Here is a 24,192-nt window from a genome sequence, read left to right on the forward strand (position 1 = left end):
CACTGCGTGCCAGGAAGTAGGCACCTTTACATGTGGGTGAAACCATAGTGTTTTTATCAATAAATACTTCTTAAAATGGTATTGCACAATGAGGTTTCCTCTTTATTCCTATCCATCTTTACAAGGCATATTCACTTCAAGAGCCACCAGCAACGGATATCTCCAGGGGTCTACACACTTGATTGACCATACTAGCCATAGTTGGTCAACACTGAGGGGTGAGTGTACATCTATGTGGGGCACCCAGTCTGAGCACCAAGGAGCATGGATGCATTTTTGAGCACAAGCACCTCTGATCATTACTTTTTTGGGACTGTCACATTGCAATCTATATATTATTGCCTAATTAATATCACCTAGCATGGTGAACTGGTCTTATTTATTTATATTTGCTGACTAGCAAGTTTTTTTACTGCAGCTGGTATATTTTATATAATTTATTTTATTATTTAATTACATTGATTCATATCTTTGGCGCTTAGTATTCATTTAATATCTGTACTCTACAGCTTGCACGAGAACCTCAATTGTCATGTACTATTGGAAAGATTATTATCACAAGCTGTGGTCTCCATTGAAGATAAATGTTACCCAGCCCGATACCAATGGTTTTAAAAAGCCTTCAAAGCACCATTATGAAGATTGAAAAATGTGCCTTTCCAAAACAAGAGCTCTAGTGCATTCATAGCAATCTAGATTGGTATAATTATTAAAAATGTGTTTCAAATAGTGCAATTGTCCATTTATTTTCTTAGGTAAACAGTATTTGTACAAGCAAAAAATATTTTTAATAAGTGCTGTTAACTTAGAATGCAGCTTTGAGAGTCCCTGCAGTAATGATCTGTTAGATTTAGGCTCTATTCATACCTTTCCATATGCATTAATACGTAGATGAAAGTTTTCATGCAGTGCCTTGAAAAAGTATTCATACCCCTTGAAATTTTCCACATTTTGTCATGTTACAACTAAAAACGAAAATGTATTTTATTGGGATTTTATGTGATAGACCAACACAAAGTGGCACATATTAGTGAAGTGAAAGGAAAATAATAAATTATTTAACCACTTACAGACCGGACCATTTTGCTGGTCAAAGACCAGACCACTTTTTGCGATTCGGCACTGCGTCGCTTTAACTGACAATTGCGTGGTCGTGCGACGTGGCTCCCAAACAAAATTGACGTCCTTTTTTCCCACAAATAGAGATTTCTTTTGGTGGTATTTGATCACCCCTGTGGTTTTTATTTTTTGCGCTATAAACAAAAATAGAGCGACAATTTTGAAAAAAACGCATTATTTTTAACTTTTTGTTATAATAAATATCCCCCAAAAATATATAAAAAAACTTTTTTTCCCTCAGTTTAGGCCGATACGTATTCTTCTACATATTTTTGGTAAAAAAAAATCGCAATAAGCGATTATTGATTGGTTTGCGCAAAAGTTATAGCGTTTACAAAATAGGGATAGTTTTATAGCATTTTTATTAATAATTTTTTATTATTATTTTTTTACTAGTAATGGCGGCGATCAGCGATTTTTATTGTGACTGCGACATTGTGGGGGACCCATCGGACATTTTTGACACATTTTTGGGACCATTGTCATTTATACAGTAATCACTGCTATATAAATGCAGTGATTCCTGTGTAAATGACACTGGCAGTGAAGGGGTTAACCAGTGGGTGGCAGTGTAGGGGTTAAGTGTTCCTAGGGGCGTGTTACTAACTGTGGGGGGGTTGGGCTTTCATTTAGTGAACACTGATCTCTGCTCCAATCACATGGAGCAGAGATCAGCGTCACTAGTTGCTAGGCAGAATGGAGAAATGCTGTTTACATGGCATTTCCTCCATTCAGCCGTCCCGTGAGACGATCGCGGGGATGCCCACGGCGATCGAGTCCGCGGGTCCCGCGACCGGACTCACGGGGGTCCCGACCAGCGCGGGAGCGCGCCGCCGGCGGCGCGCTCCCGATGGCAGGGCGGCATTGAAGATTGGACGTACCTCTACGCCAATATGCCTGCCCGTGCCATTCTGTCGATGTACATCGTCGTGCGCTGGTCGGGAACCGGTTAAAAACTGTTTTACATATAAATACCTGAAAAGTGTGGCGTGCATTTGCATTTAGCTTTATAGAACCACCTTTTGCTGCAATTACAGCTGCAAGTCTTTTTGGGCATGTCTTTACCAGCTTTGCACATCTAGAGAGGGAACATGTTGTCCATTCTTAACACAGATTCTCAAATGGATTTAGCTCTGGCTGTATGTTTAGAGTCGTTTTCCTGCTGGAAGGTGAACCTCCACCCCAGTCTCAAGTCTTTTGCTCAATCCATTTTCCCATCAACTCTGACCAGCTTCCCTGTCCCTGTTGAAGAAAAGCATCCCCACAACATGATGCTGCCACCACCATGTTTCACGGAGGGGGTGGTGTGTTTGAGGTGATGTGCAGTGCAGACCAGTTTTTAAATTGAAAACAATTCCTAAATTGTCTAAATCCTTAATTTAATTTTAGTCTAATTTTTGTTTTTGAGTCGCTCGTTCTTGACCAATCATAGTGAAGGCGTCTGTATTTAGGCTCCAGTAAAATGGCACTGAGTCCATTTCCATGACATACACACAAGCATGAACTATTTGGAAAGTGAGGCTCGACACACAACACACGAGTCCTCTGCTTCCATACACAGTTGAGATGCACGCTGAGACGCACGCTGAGTATCACACACTCGCATGGTGTCGGCTTCTTCTCCCCTCTTCAGCTGTATCTCGTTTTTGATGTACCTTACACCAATCGGATTGGATCTGTAAGTGTTTTTAAGCCATTAAAAAATACGTTATTACACTATCCTTGCCTTTCTGTGGCTTTTTATATGGAGCCACCATTTTCAGATGTTTTGGAGGATTTGGATGAGAGCTGATTTTAATAAGGAGTTACATATATAAATAACCACTCCGCTTGGATTGAGATCTGGTTGATCCACAGGCAGCAGACCTATGCTGCAAAATCTATGAAGGGAACATCGACTGAATGAAGTGTTTCTACTTATTACATGTCTGAAGGTCACTTGGTGGCCAATACAATCTGGTGAGCCTTTTGATATACCACTTTGGGTGAAGCACTTTATTTGAAGCACTTTTATGACACAGTGATTGGAGCATATTTAGAAGATTTGCAATTTATTGCTCATGGCAATGTTTTATATAAATATGGACTTTTATTCTACGTTCATTTAATTCATATTAATTTACATTCACTTGATATTATTCAGCTTGTTTGTTATTGTACTACTGCCCTTTACTGTTTCACATTTTGTTTATTAGTTATCACTAATTTTTGGAGGAATATCAGGTTTGATAGTGTATGATACCCTTTTTTTTCATTTTTTCGCTCTTCTATAAAGACCAGATTTGTGGAGTGCACGACTAATAGTTCTCCTGTGGACACATTCTGTTACCTGAGCTGTGGATCTCAGCAGCTTCTCCAGAGTTACCATGGACCTCTTGGCTGCTTCTCTGATTAATTCTCTCCTTGCCCGACCTCTCAGTTTAGGTTTACGGCCATGTCTTGGTAGGTTTGCAGTTGTGCCATACTCTTTCCATTTTCGGATGATGGATTGAACAGTGCTCCGTGAGATGTTCAAAGCTTGGGTTTTTTATAACCTAACTTTATCCCTGACCTGTCTTGTGTGTTCCTTGGCCTTAATGATGCTGTTTGTTCACTAAGGTTCTCTAACAAACCTCTAAGGGCTTCGCAGAACAGCTGTATTTATACTGAGATTAAATTACACACAGGTGGACTCTAATAATTAGGGGACTTCTGAAGGCAATTGGTTCCACTAGATTTTAGTTGAGGGTATCAGAGTAAAGGGGACTGAATACAAATGCAAGCCACACTTTTCAGATAATTATTTGTAAAAAAAATTGTAAAACCATTTATCATTTTCTTTCACTTCACAATTACAGTATGTGCCACTTCGAGTTGGTCTATCACATAAAATACATTTACGTTTTTGGTTGTAACATGATAAAATGTGGAAAATTTCAAATGGTATGTAGACAGTGTATTGTTCTAAAATAGCCCATTCACTTTGGATGGACCCTTAATAAACTTTATAATAAACTTTAAATCATGAAAAAAAGAACCTGCATTACTTTTGGGCAGCAAGGTGCATCGCAACACACGGAGCATTCCTGTTTGTACTTTTTGAGGCACTGTAGCACTGGACAACATGTTTACTCTTTATATGTACACTGGGAGGCCATTCAAAATTTAAGGCTGCACATTGCAAGGCAAAAACACAACATGTTGAAGTGCATTGTGGCAGGTTTTCATATATCTTATAGCACACGGAAAGCTGTGAATCTGCCCTAAATCCTACCTGCTAGAGATCTTGTAACAGAACAGCTAGCAATCAAATTTTTTACAGAGACTCTTTTCTACAAGTACACCAAAAGGAAGAATCTGAGCTGCCTAGACGTTATCCATATTTTCTACAATAAGGATGGTGCTGGGAAATATGGGCTGTAAAATTCAACATTAAAAAAAAACCTACATGGCAGAAACTAAAGCATATTTAAACCCTAAAACAAAAATGCAGTACCGTATATTGCCGCTTACCAGTACTCTGATGTGGTGGCATTCGTTTTTTTTTTTTTTTTTTAGACTTTATTTTCACCTGGTGATCTTGCCAGTAAAACACCCTCGGTCCCAGAGTAACGCTCAATCACTCTGTAAATATAGAGGAGCAACATTGTCACACTGGGCCACTCTCCTAAATTGACTACAAAGTCTTCCTCTCCTCAGCTCCATTAATTTAATTTTTCAAGGGATAGCTGGGAAGAAAGGTAACATTGTTTGAGATTTTAGTCCAAGCCAAAGGAAGTTACAAGGACACTTGCATTTCTGGCAAGATCAACAGGCCTTTGCAGAAAATGTCCTTAGCTTGAAAAAAGAAAACATATGCAGTCATTACATTGAAAGACTGAATATATTACATTTCTCGTTACTCGGTTTAGATATACTTTAATGTAGAACTGAAGACATAACTTTAAAGTAGAACTGATGGTTCTAACCCATCTACTCTAAAACAAAAAAAAAAAGTTTTGCCTTCGATTACAGTATTAAACTTAAACTTTTTAAACTTTTTAATTTTAAACTTCTGTTGCATGTGTTAAACATATTTTTAACTGAGCCAAAGTATCATTACTAAAGATTAGCACAGAACTCTAATATATAGATAACATCTATGGGACAGCCTACAGTTAGAATTAATTTACATTGTATGAAATGTCCGTCGTACATGCAGCTGTAAATAGGCTTTTCTTTTAATAACGGGGTAAAATTTTACCCTTATTGTGTAAACTTTGTGCATTACATTTTATTCAAGCTTATCATATCGGCAGAAATAATATTTGTGAAGTATTTCATTATAGAAAAACTCTAAATAGAAAATGCTTCCATCATGCCTTGGGCTCCATTGTTATAGGGCATGATAGACTTCTGCTGCTAATATGTTCAAATGGTTGACTGTGCTGCAAACATGACAAGTTGTTCCTTCCTCTGTCATGCACTAAAACTGATTTCATTAAAGACAATTATTTGTTTTACTCATTTGTGCTTAAAGTGTATCTAAAGCCCATAACAATAGTATAATATATTGTACTTTATCAGACCTTATATGTGGTGGGGTTATTTTTTTCCTTTTGTTCAGCCTTTGCTATTATTTCTTAGGCCCCTTTTTACACATGCAGACCATTTGTCCATTTTTCATCCATCTGCTGACAGATGAAAAACAGACAGTAATGTATCTCAATGGAAAAATGGATCATCCATTTACATCCGTTTTTTGGAACGGATCAAAGCCCTTTTTTTTCTTCCGTAAAAAAAATGGATCTGAAGGAAAACAAAAGTAAATGAACAAATGGCACATTTTTGCAGGAAAGAATGGCTCTGGGACTCAAGTGGTTAAGGATTCTAGTCGGCATATGTAAAAAACTGATGTAAGAATGCATGACAAACTGATGTAAACTTTATACATGTTTTCTTTGAAAAAAAGAGTGATTGAACTGATGAAAAGAACGGTCTGCATGAATGAAAGGGACCTTCGAATGCCTGTTCTAGGATGCAGTTCCTGTTTAGGGCCCCTTTTACATGGGGCAGACTCCGCCAGAAGTCCGCCTGTTCAGCGGAGAATCTGTCTGCTGATCCCCGCTTAGCAGGTAAATGGCTGATTTGTGTCCGCTCCGCTTATGTAGGGCAGACACAGCCCACTCCCCTCTATGGGAGGTCGAAAAGTAAACTGACTACCTGCCCCTTTACACCCAACTGCTGTATGATTGGATTAGATGTCCGTTTACATCCGCCGATACATCGAGGGCAGTGGAGGGTGCAATCAGTTGACAGTTTTTTAGGCGGACCTGATTGGTCTGCCTGTGCAAAAGGGACATTAGGATGGCAAATGCTCATTAGCTTAAAAAAAATCCAACAGATTCCTCCATCCATTTCATACAGGGAAAATCTGCTTCAATGCTGCTGGCTGTCAGAATACGGTGGGTGCTGCCTAACAGTGACTGTAAATGATTGGCTGCATTCACAGTTCAGCCTCGAATTATGTGCTCAGCTCCTTCAGTTTTTGGATTGGATGTCAACTGGTAGGGTGCCAACTGGGACACCCACTGCTTCAATTTTCACCAGTTCATCAGAAACCACCCAAAATGTAATCATTGTATAGCCAGCTTTAGCCTGAAAAAAACACAGTTATCTTTGTTCTGGGGTTTAGATATGCTTTAACTCCCAAGCAAACTGCTACTCACTTGTACAAGAATATTTTGATCAAAATAGACTTCATTACATTTTTTTTCTCTAAACCCTGTCTAAACAAAATCCTACGCTATGTCCCAAAGGTGTGCTTACTAGACTTATCTATTGGTCTATTCATGTTTGGTTTTCCCTCTGCAGGCACCTTGTCTGTATGTTTAATTCTATGAGCTTGATGTTTCCAGAAATTATAGATATCAGTGGGAAAACAGAGGTAATATGAGTAGAGAGTGGCACAGGAATGGCTTAATGAGAGTCTTTCATCTGTCTCTGCATCTTCTGCAGCACTTCCTGCATTCTCCGCAACTGGGGAAATAAAAAAGTGTGAGTTAGAACATCATCATTGGGGTTCAAGAAATTGCTCCTATATGCTGTCTTTCCTTATATAAATAAATATAAATTGCACTGAAGATAAGTGAACTGATTAACGTATATGTAAACCCAATCACTAAAATCTCATTTGAGCTTTAACATGATAATGTGATTTCAAACTTAATTTTCAATCTGAAGTTGAGTATATTTTTTTTTCCAGAGATACAACACCATACACATTACTTATGTAGTTAGTGTATCCCATTACCTGCAGAGAGCTGCTTCTGCTAAAAATCTTCCATTCAGTGCTTCCTCAGAGACGTCAGATACTGTCCTGAGCAACTGCCCTTATAATGCTGTATAGGTTAACAGCTACTACTACTATAGAGAAAGGTTGCTCACCCCATTCTGCCCTCTTGTCATGTGTCTGGGATCAAACTTGGGTTCTTCTGTCTCTGTTCTGTGGCTCTGTTCACTCTGCCACTGGGGAATCTGACCTTCTGCAACATGTACCCTGCTTAGTACATCTGCTCCTGGGACTTTTCTGGCTCCGCTTGCCTTCCAGCAGCAGTCAATCCACAATTAGCTCAGCTTAAATTGCGGGACTTCCTGCACACTGTGCCCGTTTGTTGGATCTGTTTCTCTGGGTGTGTGCTATACTACTGAACTAATGGACTTTTGAACCTTACTTGATTACTAGACTACTCTCTTTGCTTGAAGATTCTGTACTACTCTTCCAGTCTGTGTAGGACCCTGCCTGTCTCTGACCACACTTCAGGATTGTGTCATTGTACCTTGCTGACAAGACTTGCAGCCAAAGCTCCACCCTGGACTAAACCCCTTAACAGGTACTTTAAATCTCTCCACCATTCACCGAATCCATACTATTACTATGTCACAATTAGAGTTGAGCGAACAGTTCGAGCTGAGAAAAATTTTGGCCTGAACAAACGCCTGTTGCCTAATCAGGGCACAGTGAATAGCTGGTTGTTAAGGAGCGGGCCAGGAAGCCGGCTGCTGCATCCTTAACACCAGATGAGTTATCAGCTGTCAATGGGCTTCACGGCTGACAGCTGAATGAAAATAAAAACATTGCTGGCAATATAAAAAAGTAAAAAAAAAATGGCGTGGGGGACTGGTATGGATTTTAAGGGGAACCCCACACCAAAATTAAAAATAAAAAAGGCATGGGGTCCCCCCAAAATCCATACCAAACCTGTATCTGAGCATGTAGCCTGGAGCTCCCCCTCCTGAAACATACCAGGCCACGTGCCCTCAACTGGGGGAGGGGGGTCCCCAGATCCTGACCCCTCCCTATGTGAATGAGTATGGAGTGCATTGTTCCATTCACCAAAGTGTCAAAAATAAATAGACAGAAGGCAGTTTTTGACAATTCCTGTAAAAAGAAAAATGTCCCCGATGCACTAATTGGTGATGTCACCAGGTGGCCCCACCCCTTACCTATTTAAGAACTGTCAAATGGCAGAGCAGGCATTCGGTGGTTAACCTTCATGCTTTGGGGTGGGGGGGAGCCCTCCCATGATTAGGGCATATGGCCTGGTATTGTTTTTAGAGGGGGAGTGTTCGCTCGTCCCCCTCTTTCCTGACCTGCAGGGCTGCTGTATGCTTGGATACGTTTTTTTTTTTTTTAATTTTTGTATTGTCGGCAATGGTATTGTATTGCCGACTATTTAAATGTAATTTTTTTCTGTATAAATGTTAGTTTTGCTGCAGCTGGTTCTAATATGGTACTGGTGCGCCACTTTACAGGCACCCACTTTACAGGGACCCCCCTAGGCACTATATTTAAAAGAATTTTTCATTTTTATTGTTTCACTTTAAGCATCATTAAAATCACTGATCCTGTAAAAAAAATCTTTTTAAAAAAAAAGTTTGCATTGATACATGTCCCCAGGGCAGTACTCGGGCCCCCATACCATTTTTATGGCCAATAACTTGTGTATAAGCCTGGTGACTTTTGATTTATCAAGTTCTCGTAGACTTTAATAGGGTTAAGCGTTCAGGTCCAAACTTTTGCTATGTTTGAGAGTTCTGGTGCGAACCGAACCGGAGGGTGTTTGGCCCAACTCTACCCACAATGTATTGTGTTCTGTGAATTGAAGAGGAGCAGATGAAAGATAGGAGCTCCCCTGCACATTCACAGAATGCAATTAGAACCTCTGGTAAATTTGTATTGAATTAATTATAACGCAGATTGAATACACATGAATCATATGAAGAGTCCATGTAACATATCAAATACTAAAGTGAAACAAAGTAAAAGTCCGGTGTAAATGAATATTCAAAAGGAAATACAAAAATCATATATTAGCCATAAAAGAATCCAAAAATAAGTGTTCAATCCTTTTCTTTTGGTTAATGGACAAAGATAATTAAAAAAATGGTTAAAATAAAAACAAATATACACCCGTGCGTAGGGATTGTATAAACATGGTGGTATCAGCATAAACAGCCCGACATGTTTCGTAATACCTTACGTCCTCCTGGGTTTATCCCCGCAGAGGGTTATTTCTGCTTACGCTATCGACTCCGCTTACCTGGGAGTCCACCAGTTTCGGTAAGGACCCATACTGTGTTGTTTGCAAGCCTTAACGGTTTAAGATTTGGGAGTGTCATCACCATTTAACCAAAAGAAAAGGATTGAACACTTATTTTTGTATTCTTTTACAGCTAATATATGATTTTTGTATTTCCTTTTGAATATTCATATACACGGGACTTTTACTTTGTTTCACTTTAGTATTTGATATGTTACATGGACTCATCATATGATTCATGTGTATTCAATCTGCGTTATAATTAATTTAATTATCCTAATTGGGATTGTTTTTTAGCACTTATATATATTTAACGCAACAATATATAATATTTATCTTTTACCTTCCATAGTGATATTTGATGGTGTTTTGTTGCAGCTTTTTCCTTTCTTTTATTTTAAAATTTTCCTAGCGCAGTATTTTTTTCTTTATATATAAGGTAAATTTGTATTGCTGTCTGTGCACGTCTGTCACTGTGAAACCATGATAAGGACAAGTGTCACTAGACAATGAACACACTGAGAGCAACAAGCACCTGACAAATATTCTAACCCTTCTCTATCCCACTAAAAATAGTGTTTTTCTTGCTCTCTTTGTTCCCACCACTTCCTGCTGTTGTACACCTTGTTGCCAGGATGAGAAGTAAGGGTGCATTTCTCCAATGTATTCACTAAATTTTATGCATTTAATGAAAATTAAAATAATAAGAAAATAAAAACACTTGACAGAGGTTTAAACTCGGAAGCTTAATAAAAATGTCATATTGAATTGGGTTTAGGCACTGTGAGGTTATAGTCAGTATCTGTCCTGACCTCAGACAAAATTCTTCACCTACTGAGCTATCTTGAATTTGTGAATTCTTTGAGAATCCTGGAATCCAGAATAAATATTATAGATTCACAGAATTGATGACATAATAATTTGGTAATTAAAATATCCCAATATTTTACAAATTGTAGATGTGTAGAGAATTCCATTGGTTAAAAACACATCTTGGACCTGCAATGGTTCTCTTACTAGCAATGATTTTGAGATATTAGACAGCCAGTGGAGTCATTTCCCAATATGATGGGACTTCTTATTTGCTCATACTCTCAGGAAGGAATTGACAGCTATATTATATGAATAAAAAAGAAGAAAAACAGTCATCATCCACGTGGGAACATTACCCATTCACGAGGTGTGTTTTTATAATGTAGATTTTGAAGACAAAATATGTAATAAATGTGGTTCTTTTTTAATTATATAATGTATTTGTCTGTTCCTTCCTGAAAGTATGAGCATCTAAAAAGTCCCAGATTCCTGTCTTTCTACTTTTGCATAAATATATGGGGATGTGATGCTATACAGTGCTTTGCAAATGTATTCGCCCCCCTTCGCTTTTTACCTATTTTGTTACATTACAGCCTTTAGTTCAATGTTTTTTTAATCTGAATTGTATGTGATGGATCAGAACACAATAATCTAAGTTGGTGAAGTAAAATTAGAAAAATATATACTTAAAACAATTTTTCAGAAATAAAAAAATGATAATAGGCATGTGCGTATGTATTCACCCCCTTTGTATGAAGCCCACAAAAAGCTCGGGTGCAACCAATTACCCTCAGAAGTCACATAATTAGTGAAATGATGTCCACCTGTGTGCAATCTAAGTGATCTGTCATTACATATACACATCTTTTTGAAAGGCCCCAGAGGCTGCAACACCTAAGCAAGAGGCATCACTAACCAAACACTGTCATGAAGACCAAGGAACTCTCCATACAAGTAAGGGACAATGTTTTTGAGAAGTACAAGTCAGGGTTAGGTTATAAAAAAAAATCCAAATCGTTGATGATCCCTAGGAGCACCATCAAATCTATCATAACCAAATGGAAAGAACATGGCACAACAGCAAACCTGCCAAGATACGGCCGCACACCAAAACTCATAGACCGGGCAATAAGGGCATTAATCAGACAGGCAGCACAGAGACCTAAGGTAACCCTGGAGGAGCTGCAGAGTTCCACAGCAGAGACTGGAGTATCTGTACATAGGATGACAATAAGCTGTAGTCTTCATTAGGGATGAGCTTCGAGGTCGAGTCGAACTCATGTTCGACTCTAACATTGCCTGTTCGCCTGTTCAGCGAACAGTGAACAATTTGGGGTGTTTGCGGCAAATTCGAAAAGCCACGGAACCCCCTGTACAAGTCTATGGGAGAAATCTAAAGTGCTAATTTTAAAGGCTAATATACAAGTTACTGTCCTAAAAAGTGTTTGGGGACCTGGGTCCTGCCCCAGGGGACATGTATCAATGCAAAAAAAAGTTTTAAAAACGGACAATTTTTCGGGAGCAGTGATTTTAATAATGATTAAAGTGAAACAATAAAAGTGTAATATTCCTATAAATTTCATAACTGGGGGGTGTCTATAGTATGCCTGTGAAGGGGCGCATGTTTCCCGTGCTTAGAACTGTCCCTGCACAAAGTGACATTTCTGCAGAAAAAAAAATCATTTAAAATCACTTGCGGCTATAATGAATTGTCGGCTCCCCGTAATACAGAGAACAGTCATTGAAAGTCATTGATGAAAAAAAAAAAAAAAGCGTGGGGTTGCCCTAAATTCAATTACCAGGCCCTTCAGGTCTGGTATGGATATTAAGGGGAAACCTGCGTCAATTTTCTAAAAAATATTTACGTGGGGGTCCCCCTAAAAATCCATACCAGACCCTTTATCTGAGCATGCAACCTGGCAGGCCGCAGGAAAAGAGGGGGGGACGAGAGAGCACCCTCCCCCTCCTGAACCGTACCAGGTTACATGCCATCAACATTGGGAGGATGCTTTGGGGGTCTGTGATCCCTCAAAGCACCATGTCCCCATGTTGATGGGGACAAGGGCCTCATCCCCACAACCCTGGCCGGTTTTTTACACTTTCTTTGTGAAATGGTAGGGGTACTTTTGTACCCCCTTACCATTTCAAACAGGGAGGGCGGGATCTGGGGGTCCCCTTGTTAAAGGTGGCTTCCAGATTCTGATAAGCCCCCCCGCCCGCAGACCCCCACAACCACCGGCCAGGGTTGTGAGGATGAGGCCCTTGTCCCCATCAACATGGGGACATGGTGCTTTGAGGGGTCACATACCCCCAAAGCATCTTCCCAATGTTGAGAGCATGTGGCCTGGTACGGTTCAGGAGGGGGGCACTCTCTCGTCCCCCCATCTTTTCCTGCGGCCTGCCAGGTTGCTTGCTCGGATAAAGGGTCTGGTATGGATTTTTAGGGGGACCCCACGTCAATTTTTTTAAAATTTGATGCAGGGTTCCCCTTAATATCCATACCAGACCTGAAGGGTCTAGTATGGATATTTAGGGGGAACTCCATGTCAATTTTTTTTAATTTGACGCGGGGTTCCCCTTAATATCCATACCAGACCTGAAGGGCCTGGTAATTGAATTTAGGGGAACCCCATGCTTTTTTTATTTTTTATTTTTTTATCAATGACTTTCAATGAGTGTTCTCTGTATTACGGGAGCCGACAATTCATTATAGCCGCGAGTGATTTTAAATTATTTTTTTTTCTGCAGAAATGACACTTTGTGCAGGGACAGTTCTAAGCATCTAAGCACGGGATACATGCGCCCCTTCACAGGCATACTATAGACACCCCCCAGGTACGAAATTTAACGGAATATTACACTTTTATTGTTTCACTTTAATCATTCTTAAAATCAGTGCTCCTGAAAAAACGGCCGTTTTTAAAACTTTTTTTTGCATTGATAAATGTCCCCTGGGGCAGGACCCAGGTCCCCAAATACTTTTTAGGACAGTAACTTGCATATTAGCCTTTAAAATTAGCACTTTCGATTTTGAACGTTCGAGTCCCATATAATTTAATAGGGTTCTAAAGTTCACACAAAGTTTAGGTCTGTTCGCAGGTTCTGGTGCGAACCGAACCGGGGGGTGTTCGGCTCATCCTTAGTCTCTATACAGTTGGGCTTTTTGGAAGAATGGCCAGAAGAAAGCCATTACTTTCAGCAAAAAACAAAACGGCACATTTTAAATTTGCGAAAAGGCATATAGGAGACTCCTAAAAAGTATGGAGGAAGGTGCTCTGGTCTAATGAGACTAAAATTTAACTTTTTGGCCATCAAAGAAAATGCTATGTCTGACGCAAACCCAACACATCACATCACCTGAAGAACCCCATCCCACACATTGAAACATGGTGGTGGCAGCATCATGCTGTGGGGATGTTTTTCAGCAGTCGGGAACTGGGAAACTGGTCAGAGTTGAGGGAAAGATGGATGGTGCTAAATGCAGGGATAGTCTTGAGCAAAATCTGTACCACTGTGATTTGAGGCTAGGATGGAAGTTCACCTTCCAGCAGGACAATGACCCCAAACACACTGCTAAAGCAACACTTGAGTGGTTTAAAACATGTAAATGTGTTGGAATGGACTAGTCAAAGCCCAGACCTCAATCCAATAGAAACTCTGTGGTCAGACTTAAAGATTGCCGTTCACAAGCACAAACCATCCAACTTGAAGGAGCTGGAGCAGTTTTGCAAGGAGGAATGGACAAAAATCCCAGTGGTAAAATGTGGCAAGATCATAGAGACTCATCCAAAGCGACTTGGAGCTGTGATAGCTGCAAAAGGTGGCTCAACAAAGTATTGACTTTTGGGGGGCGGGGGTGAATAGTTATGTACATACACCTTTTCTGTTATTTTGTCCTATTTGTTGTTTGCTTCACAATAAAAAAGAAACAAAAAACATCTTCAAAGTTGTGGGCATGTTCTGTAAATGAAATGATGCAAATCCTCAAACAATCCATGTTAATTCCGGGTTGTAAGGCAACAAAACATGAAACATGCCAAGGGGGGTGAATACTTTTGCAAGGCACTGTATATACACCCACCTTCATTACCTATAGTATATTATTTCCAAATATGATTATTACTTCTTGAACAATTGAAATTAGCTGCTGCAGTACACTAAATTATCCACTGATGATGTTCTGCTAATGCACAAACCAAATCACATGCTGGTCTTTACAACAATCTTGGAAATATATACTGTATTGAAATATATATTAAAATATATTTTTTTAACCGTGTTTAGCAGAGAGATTGATCACTGACCTCTTCATCCTTTTCCCGGATGAGTTTCAGTGTCTCATGGTCCGGAGATGGGGGCACACTGGGGATTGGAAAGTCTGTACCACTCTCTCTTGTCAGTTTACTGTAGAGACCAAATGCAAGAACCCAATAAGCCACTGGCCCATTTATCAGTGGTACTTGGTTATTATAGTATAAGCAAAGATTATTGATCATTTTTGTTTTTTATTCTACATGCATGCCTACATTTCATCTGCCTGCTGTCCAATATCTTGCAGAGAAGAAAATATCCATTACAACTCTACCAAATGTAATATATTAGGTCTAGTTGGAGTAAAGAATGTTAATTCAAATTTACCAAATTTTGCTTGGCTTTATTGTTTTGAGAGCAGCCAGATTCTGCTCCCCCATGTTAATGCATACCCCTACTCATTTACACAAAAGTAAACAGTAAATAAAGACACTTACACCGTTTTTGAGAAGTCCTGTAAACAAGAAAAAAGACCCACAATGTACACTCATCATCAATCACATCGTCCAGTAATGCAAATCCACATCATGATGAATGATGTCCACCAAAAGAAATAAAAAGCCAAATGATAGACATGTGCAATCTGGTCACTGACTTACGCCAAACGTCATCTCCCCCACCCCACCGCTGAAACTAAACAAAGAGGACGGGCTGCTGAGTGATGTCATAGATCAAATATGGTCATTGGCATCTTGTGTTCAGAAAGAACCTTGAGCTCATCCCTACTCTAGTATGGGGGAAAAACCTAGTCTCCCTCAGACCTTCTCTGATACCTACTCTGATATTCTAGTAATGTTGGTAGCAGGACACATTGAACATTCTCCCTGTGCAATAAAGATTTACTCTGTGTTACAAGAGTAACTTTGGGGGCTTGTGGAACCCAGCTTACCTTAGAGAGCTCTGGAAACCTATTTCCTAGCTCCCCCAGGCCTTCTTATGTGTAATTAACCCTTTGTCTATTAGGGGCACAGGATGACCAAGAACCCCAGTTGGGTCTGCACTAACTAGACTCCCCAGTACAACCACACCAGACTCAGCATTTCGTGTTACCCCTATTATCCAGGGCCTGTGTTGTGTGGTTTGTGTTGAAAGAATGAAGGGGTTCTTTCCCTTGGGACATTAAAATTCATGAACAATATCCTTCAAGAAGTATAGGAAGATAAAAAATGCCACCTTTCAGACTGCTAGAATATTGTAGGAGTGTTTCATAGACCATTGCTAAATAGTCTGAGGTAGGGTGGGGTGGGGAGGGGGTTGCTGTGTTATTTGTTAAGTGTTTATTGTTAAGTGGCTGTATCCCATTGTTCTAGATTAGCTGCTGGAGGGGAGGGGGTATTTCTTCTGCAGCCCTTCCTAAAGGCTATCTATGTGTCCCTTGTTACTGAATGTAGTTTACCCCATCCTCTATTATTAGAAGGGGGGGGGGTGGTCCCCTGAGTGTACATCTCTTTGTGCCTGTGTTTGAATAAACAGTTTTCTTTTTCTTACCACCCTACACTGATGTCTCATCAAGTGACGGGTTGGGCTAATGCCTCATACACACGGTCGGACATTCCGACCACAAAATCCGTTGTATTTTTTTAGACGGATTTTGCCCGAAACTAGTCTTGCATACACACGGTTGCACAAAGTTGTTGGAAAATCCAATCGTTCAGGACAAGGTGACGTTCGTAACATACAACGGGACTACGTAGAGGCCAATAGCCAATAGCTTTCGTCTCCAATTTTTTTCTTAGCATGCGTGGCACTTTGTGCGTCTGAATTCTCTACACACGATCGGAAAAAGTCTGATTGGATTTTGTTGTCCGAAAATTTTAAATCCAGCACTCAAACTTTTTCCGTCTGAAATTCCGACAGAAAAAGTCTGATAGAGCCCACACACAATCGGATTTTCCGACAACATAATCCAATCGGACTTTTTCCGCCGGAATTTCTGACCGTGTGTATGGGGCATAAGGGATCTTGGATCGCGCTAGTGCCAGGCAAAGGGAAGCTTATATGGCGGACATACTACTTTTGAGTACAGGGCCTGTCACACGCTATCTGGAGAATGAGCTCCTTACAGCCCCTCTAGGAGGTCAGTAAGCACCAGTTTGGAACTTCACCTTATTTTATTAGCAGTTTAATCCACCTCAGACTAGGCAATCATTGCATAAGTTATAAATCCGTCATTTTAAGAAATATTAGCTAGTCTTTATATACTTTAGAATGCTTTGATAATCAAAATCAGTGACAATAAGCAGAAAATACAAATATAGGTTCCCCCTTTTCATACTTGCGGTTTCTTTCCCTGACCACCCGCTGTGTCAGACTTTGGATACACTGAGCTCGGTAATTTTCATAGTGGGTCTCTCGGGTCACATCTTTCAGATCCTGCATGTGAGTTCGAATCAGCATGGTCCGCAGCTTGACAAAGTCACAGTGCTTCTCATTCTCAACTATGAAAGACAACAGATAGATAGATGGTTAGATAAGAGGGGCAGTGGAAGATAATACTGTGAACCTGTGAATAAAACAGAGGTGCATAAATTCATAAAGAATAGAGGAGTAATTCAGCCAACTATAGGAGCCAGTGAACTTACATTGACAGTAACAGAAAAGGAATTTAAAAAGATACATTTCAGCTGTATATTTTTATCCTCTTGATGTACACAGCTCCTGGGATTTGTCCAACAGTGCAATACAATGTTATTATTAGAATATTTGTAGGATAATATATCTAGGTTATTTCACTAGTGCCTATCTGTATGTGGTCAGCATTCAAGGCTGCAGCAATACTTTAAATGTTAGTATAAGACAGAAAGGAAGTAGTATGTGTACAAATGTTACCTTCTACAACACCCCATGGGTACAGTCGCCCTCTCACACGTTTCCCATTAACTTCCACAATGGTGTTAGAGCCAATCACAGCAAATGGAATGCTTTTCTGGAAAAAAAAATTCTGGTAAAAATAATGAACATCCCTCATTTTTCTAGTTTAATAGGGATATCAAAGCATGTAAGTAAATAACCAACATATAATTGCACCTATTATGACAGACAGAACAACCTGTCACTGCATTTGTCCAGATATACTGTATTCAACTCTGATGCCCCGTACACATGACTGGATTTTTCAACAACAATTGTTGGATGTGAGCTTGTTGGCAGAAAGTCTGACCGTGTGTATGGTCCATCGAACATTTGTTGTCGGACTTTCCGCCAACAAATGTTGGTTAGCAGGTTCTCAAATTTTACGGCAACAAATTTTTGTTGTCGGACTTTATTGTGTGTAAACAAGTCCGTCAGACAAAAGTCCACACATGCTCGGAATCAAGTACGAGCCGTAGATATAACTAGCGTTCATAATGGAGATATCACGTACATCACTACATCCGTAATTGTTGGCCAACATTTGTGTGACTGTGTGTATGCAAGACAAGTTGGAGCCAACATCCTTCGAACAAAAATCCACGGTTTTGTTGTCAGGAAGTCTGATCGTGTGTACGGGGCATTAGATTCTCCCCGAATCTGGAGTAAACAACATTATGTATACCAAAATGAGCTACAGAGAAATCAGACCAAGGGTTTCCATTCACAAAACAATGTAATAGAACTTGTACAATGCTTTGGTCTTTTTCTAGGATTATCTGCATACAACTGTTTCAGTCAGTCCCTATGTCTTGTAAAAGACTGCAAACATTCTTTATTTCTGTCTTGTAAGAGACTACAAACATTATACATTTTCTTTATGTATCTTTATTTTCACCACTTGACTACAAATTCTTAAAAATTCTGCAAAATATTTATTTAACCTCTCTAAAAATAAGTATTCTTATCCTAGTGTGTCAATTGACCTATAGCATATATGTTTAAAACCTATTGCCCAGCAGGTTTGAAATAAAAAAAGAAACTTTATCTTTAACCTCTTGCCGACCACCAGCAGAACATTTACTGCTGGTGGGCAGCAGCCCCAGGCACCGCAACATACCCATACTTCCTGGTTTAGATGCATGCATGCACACACCCCCCTGCTGACCTGTGCTGTGATTGGACACAGCAGAGGTTTGTCAACAGGTTACAGTCAAGTATTTTGGCTGCATACCTACTGATCGGCTGTAGCCAATCACAGCACTGAGATCTGTGTGTTGCATTTACCAGGTAGGTAGACGCAACACATGGATCTTGCTGGATTTCTCCACGCTTTCAGTTACCATTCAGAACTGAACTGAAAGGATCAAGGAAAAGACCCAGCCAAATAATAAGTGAGTAAAAACAGCACACATACACTTATTAGGCACACAGTTGACCCCTTGATTTCCCTCCTGATCACTCCTGTTGCCCAGCCAATGTCATCAGTACAGTGTATAGCAGGGGTGTCCAAACTTTTTTCAAAGAGGACCAGAATTGATGAAGTGAACATACGTGAGAGCTGACCATTCTTTGAACTATTAACATTTGGTCTAAGTGTGTTCGTTCGAGCCCTAATATACTGTCCAACAAGAATTCTCTTGCTTTTGTGGCTGTGTGTGTGGTGAAGAGATGAGCTTGGGCGTGTTATTTGTATATATATATATATATATATATATATATATATATATATATATCTTTTGTGGCCCCCAACAAATCCCAGAGCGCCATTCAGGACTAAGGGTGAGCTTGGGTGTGTTATTTGGATATACCATATTTATTGGCATATAGCACGCACAGGTGTTTAACACGCACCATCATTTTAAGAGGGGCGTTTCAGGAAAAAAAAAACATTTTAAATAAAGAACTTTGAAGCAAATAAAGGGTCAGTGCCAATCAATGCAGCCTAATCAGTGCCCATCTGCAGCATCACTATTGCCATGAATGCAGCCTCACCATTGCCATGAATGCAGCCTCACCATTGCCATGATTGAAGCCTCACCATTGCCATGAATGCAGCCTCACATGTGCCATGAATGTAGCCTCACATGTGACATGACTGCAGCCTCAAATGTGACATGACTGCAGCCTCATATGTGCCATGAAGGCAGTCTCATATGTGCCATAAAGGCAGCCTCACATGTGCCATAAATGCAGCCTCACATATGCCATGAATGGAGCCTCACATATGCCATGAATGGAGCCTTACCATTGCCATAAATGCAGCCACAAATGTGACATTAATGCAGTCTCACATGTGCCATGAATGCAGCCTCACCATTGCCATAAATGCAGCCTCAACATTGCCTCAGTGCAGCCTGATCGATGCCCATCTGCAGCCTCAAAGGGGACAGGGAGGGGGCAGGATGAGCGCCAACAAATTACATACAGGAGAATCTCCTGTTTACTTGGCCACCTCTTTAATACAGAGTCCCATCTCCTATGATAGACTGAACAGTCATCCAATGGCAGCCCAGGAGACAGGACTTCCTATTACAGATGCTGCCAAGTACACAGCAGAGTCTCCTGCATGTAATCTGACGGCACTCTTCCTGCCTCCTCCCTTCTCCCCCATCCCCTTTAAAAATTACTTTATAAACTTTTTTTGAAAGGTCAGATTTGGCCGTGCAAGTTCACACCATCAACACAAGTTATGATTCCAGAATATGTGACTAAAAGTTACATAAATCTTAAAGTGACAATGCAATATAACATTACAACAGTTGTTTTTACTACAAATCCAATTGCTGTCCAGCCTAGCACCACTTTCTATATTGTCATTTATGTATTACCTTTAGTTCCATATCCTGAATCTTAAAATCTTCATCTTGATCTGAGTCACAATCAGGAAACTGATAGATTTGAATGCCAAAATAATCCAACTCCTCCCGTATCTGAGAAAAGAAGAAAAAACATTTTACTAATGTTTCCTCAAGGGAATCGGTGAAAACACAGTAAATATATTTTGGCTTGAAGGCTGTTGTCCTCATCTTTGCCTTTGAGTCCATTCACACAGGTGCAACTTTGAATCCAACTTGAAGTTGCCCCAAGTCGCCTCAAGTCACTTGTAAGTGAATGAGAGCAGTCTTAATGAATGCTACTGAAGTCGCTCCGACTTCAGAAAAGGTTTCTGTACTACTTCAATCCGACTTCTAGGCGACTTGTACCAATTGATTTTAATGGAAGTTGCCTCCAAGGCGGATCCCCTGTCTTAACTGAAGCAAATTTCCTGGAAGTAAAAATTGTTTTCTAGGCAAACCCCTCCCTCCCACAAAGCTGATTATTATGTGATTGGCCACTGGCAAAGTCCCCTGTCCTGGAGGCAACTTCAAGTTGCATTGTAAGTTGCCCCAAGTCGTACTATGATTCATACTTAAGTCATGTCCAAGTTGCCCCCAAAGTCACGCTGGAAGTCATGTTGCCCCCGTGTGAATGGACTCTTAAGACAAGAACAAAGAAAGGAAAAAAAAACAAGCAGGACAAAAGTTTTGAAGATAAATATGTGATTTACTCACCAGTGAAGCTAGAATCAGGGTGACAGAACCTTTAAAATCAAGTCAGCAATGGCAGCTCCCATACTTTTGTCCTAAGAGCCTTACTTTAACCACTTCCCACCCGGCCAATGGATATATACGGCCGGGTGGGAGCCGTCTACTCCTGATAGGACGTTCAGGAACGTCATTCAGGAGTAGCGGGATCGCGCGCGCGCAGCGGCGAGATCCCGATGTGCTCGTGTCACCCGGACACGGCACATCTCAGATCGGCAGGAGGGCTCTGTGATTGGCCCTCCTGATCACATGACGGCCGTGTCCAATCACGGCCGTCATGTGATGTAAACAAACAGCCGGTTGCTAGGCAATCGGCTCTCCTCTCCTCACACGGAAGTCACCGCTGAGGAGAGGAGAGCAGAACGCTGCAGCCGGCTGATGATCAGTGAGTATGGGCTGCTTTTTACAGCTTTTTACTCACTGATCATCAGTGTAGTGTAAACACACAACACACCACACAGTACAAACACAGTCCCCACATATGTCCCCAAAACACACATGTCCCCAAAACATACATGTCCCCAAATAATAAAAACACATGTCCCTAATAATAAAAACATGTCCCCCACATATGTCCCACTAAAATCACATGTCCCAATGATTATCTGCACACATATGTACGTGATCACCTGCACACATATGTACATGATCATTTGCGTACATATGTCCGTGATCACACAAACCAATTATTATACACTTAACGGAATTTTTTTTACCAAAAACATGTAGCAGAATACATTTTGGCTTAAATTTATGACAAAATTTGATTTTATTGGATTTCTTTTCAAATAGAAAAAAGAAAATATTGTTTTTTTTCCAAATTTCCGCTTTTTTTGCGCTTATATCGCAAAAAAAAAAAACGGAGTCGTGAATAAATAACACCAAAATAAAGCTCTATTTGTGCGAACAAAATGATAACAATTTCATTTGGGTACAGTGTAGCATGACCGCGCAATTGTCACTGAAAGCGCTAGAGCGCTGAAAGCTGAAAATTGGGCTGGGAAGGAAGGGGGTGAAAGTGCCCTGTATTGTAGTGGTTAAAGTTAATGGAATTCTGGCATACAATGGCTTGTCCAAAAAAAAAAAAATCTATGCCAAACATCGAGGTAAAGATAGATTTCATTAATTTTAGGTTAATTTACTAAACCTGTACAGTAGGTACAGTTCTAGTTTAGATTATCTTTTGAGGCACCTGATCCCTTATATCTTTCCCTATCCTTTCCATGCATTTATATAGCTGTCTCATTACCCTGGAAGCTTATTCGGCCAGGTCCTACTGTCATAGGCATGTCCCCAGAACTACATCTTTCAAGAGCCTTTCCCCACATACAGTGTTTGGCCAGACAGCAACATTGTTTTGCTGGGAAAGAAATCAATATATGCATGTGGAGAGGGGAAAGGAAAGGTATAAATAGGCAACTTTCTGTAGTCCAGCATGCATGGCTGAGAACGCTGGTTAGGATTTTCAAACAGCAAAGGCACTCTTTTGTGCCCGCAAAGATTTTAAAGGTACAGGTAAATGTGGATGTATTGTGGATGTCATGAATGTATTTTATATTTATTTTGCCTTTTATAGCAAACTATCACTTAAAAGTGGAAGTACTCCTCATGCCCCTTTTCTGCCCCCCCCCCTTTAAAAAATTACTTTATAAACTTTTGTGAAAGCAAGTACCTTTTTCTGACAGGTACCCACTCTCACTTCTGCAATTCCCACCCAGGCAAGAATGATTGATTTAAAATACTGTACCTGTGTTAATACCTTTATGTACAAAAATGTACCTTCTACTAATGATAGGGAAAAAAGTGTGGTCAATACCGATACAGGGGAAAACAGTCTCTTTGATGGTGTCTAATAGGGCCAGTTCACACCACAAAAATGCACTCCAGATCCATTCTGGATGCGTTTCTGCATGCGCGTTTTTAACACGTTCTTGATGCGTTCCGGTGTGTTTTGGTGCATTTTTGATGCATCTCCGGATGCGTTCCAGGGGCTTTTTTTCTTATTTTTTCCCTGTTTTTTTTTTTAAACTATACCAGGGTCCAGTGAGTTTTTTGGTGCGTTTTTGATGCATCCTGTGCATTTCAGTGCATTTTACTGCGTTCCAGTACAGTCCAGTGCAGGAAAAATGCAGCATGCTCTACTTTTTTTTCTGGAACTGAAAAACCCTGGAACTGACTACACTGGTGTGAACTATGCCATTGGAAACCATATGACCTACTTTCCATGCGTTTTTGATGCAGAACAAAAATGCACTGGACTGCAAGTGGTGTGAACTGACCCAAAATCCAACACTGCTTTCAGGTAAATGTTGCACAATTTAGACCAGTCTTTCTCAACCAAAGTTCCATAGAACCTTACAGGTTTTTCATTTTCTTTTATTCAAGCCACCTGCTGAACAAAAAAAAAACCTTTTTTATGGCCCACCTAAGCTAATATTAATGAATCACGGCATACCGGAAAGAAAAGGTTTTCTCGAGGTGGTGCACCCTTTGATTCTTTTTGCATGCTATTATTCTACCGCAGTTTTCGTTTTTGGACCTTTTTAGGGGATAGGGTGATTATAGTTCTTAAATAGCTGATTAAAGAAGCAACATATGTATATATATATATATATATATATATATATATATATATATATATATATATATATATATATATATATAGTATCTCACAAAGTGAGTACACCCCTCACATTTTTGTAAATATTTTGTTATATATTTTCATGTGACAACACTGAAGAAATGACACTTTGTTACAATGTAAAGTAGTGAGTGTACAGCTTGTATAACAGTGTAAATTTGCTGTCCCCTCAAAATAATTCAACACACAGCCATTAATGTACACCCCCAAGTGAAAATGTCCAAATTGGGCCCAAAGTGTCAATATTTTGTGTGGCTACCATTATTTTCCAGCACTGCCTTAAGCCTCTTGGGCAGTTCACCATACTTCA

At 40.0% G+C, this 24,192-nt stretch overlaps 1 protein-coding gene across 3 annotated transcripts in view; it reads right to left on the reverse strand.

Annotated features, from left to right (window-relative positions):
• Positions 1-315: 315 nt before the first annotated feature.
• Positions 316-24,192, reverse strand: part of LOC143982165 (septin-5-like) — a 106,417-nt gene continuing 82,540 nt past the window's right edge. For 2 of the 3 annotated variants that reach the window (XM_077480636.1, XM_077480635.1), the window contains exons 8-12: positions 20,486-20,587; positions 17,634-17,730; positions 17,080-17,242; positions 14,798-14,897; positions 316-7,116 (exon numbers count right to left, since the gene is read on the reverse strand). In XM_077480636.1, the coding sequence (XP_077336762.1) occupies positions 7,057-7,116; positions 14,798-14,897; positions 17,080-17,242; positions 17,634-17,730; positions 20,486-20,587 (522 nt within the window). In that variant the 3' untranslated portion in view covers positions 316-7,056. The remainder of the gene's footprint in view (positions 7,117-14,797; positions 14,898-17,079; positions 17,243-17,633; positions 17,731-20,485; positions 20,588-24,192) is intronic. The other variant, XR_013274408.1, reaches the window with a different exon arrangement.

Source organism: Lithobates pipiens, unplaced genomic scaffold, assembly GCF_037356315.1.
Source record: "Lithobates pipiens isolate NorthernLeopardFrog02 unplaced genomic scaffold, aLitPip1_a1.2 Scaffold_16, whole genome shotgun sequence".
In the NCBI taxonomy this organism is placed as follows: domain Eukaryota; kingdom Metazoa; phylum Chordata; class Amphibia; order Anura; family Ranidae; genus Lithobates; species Lithobates pipiens.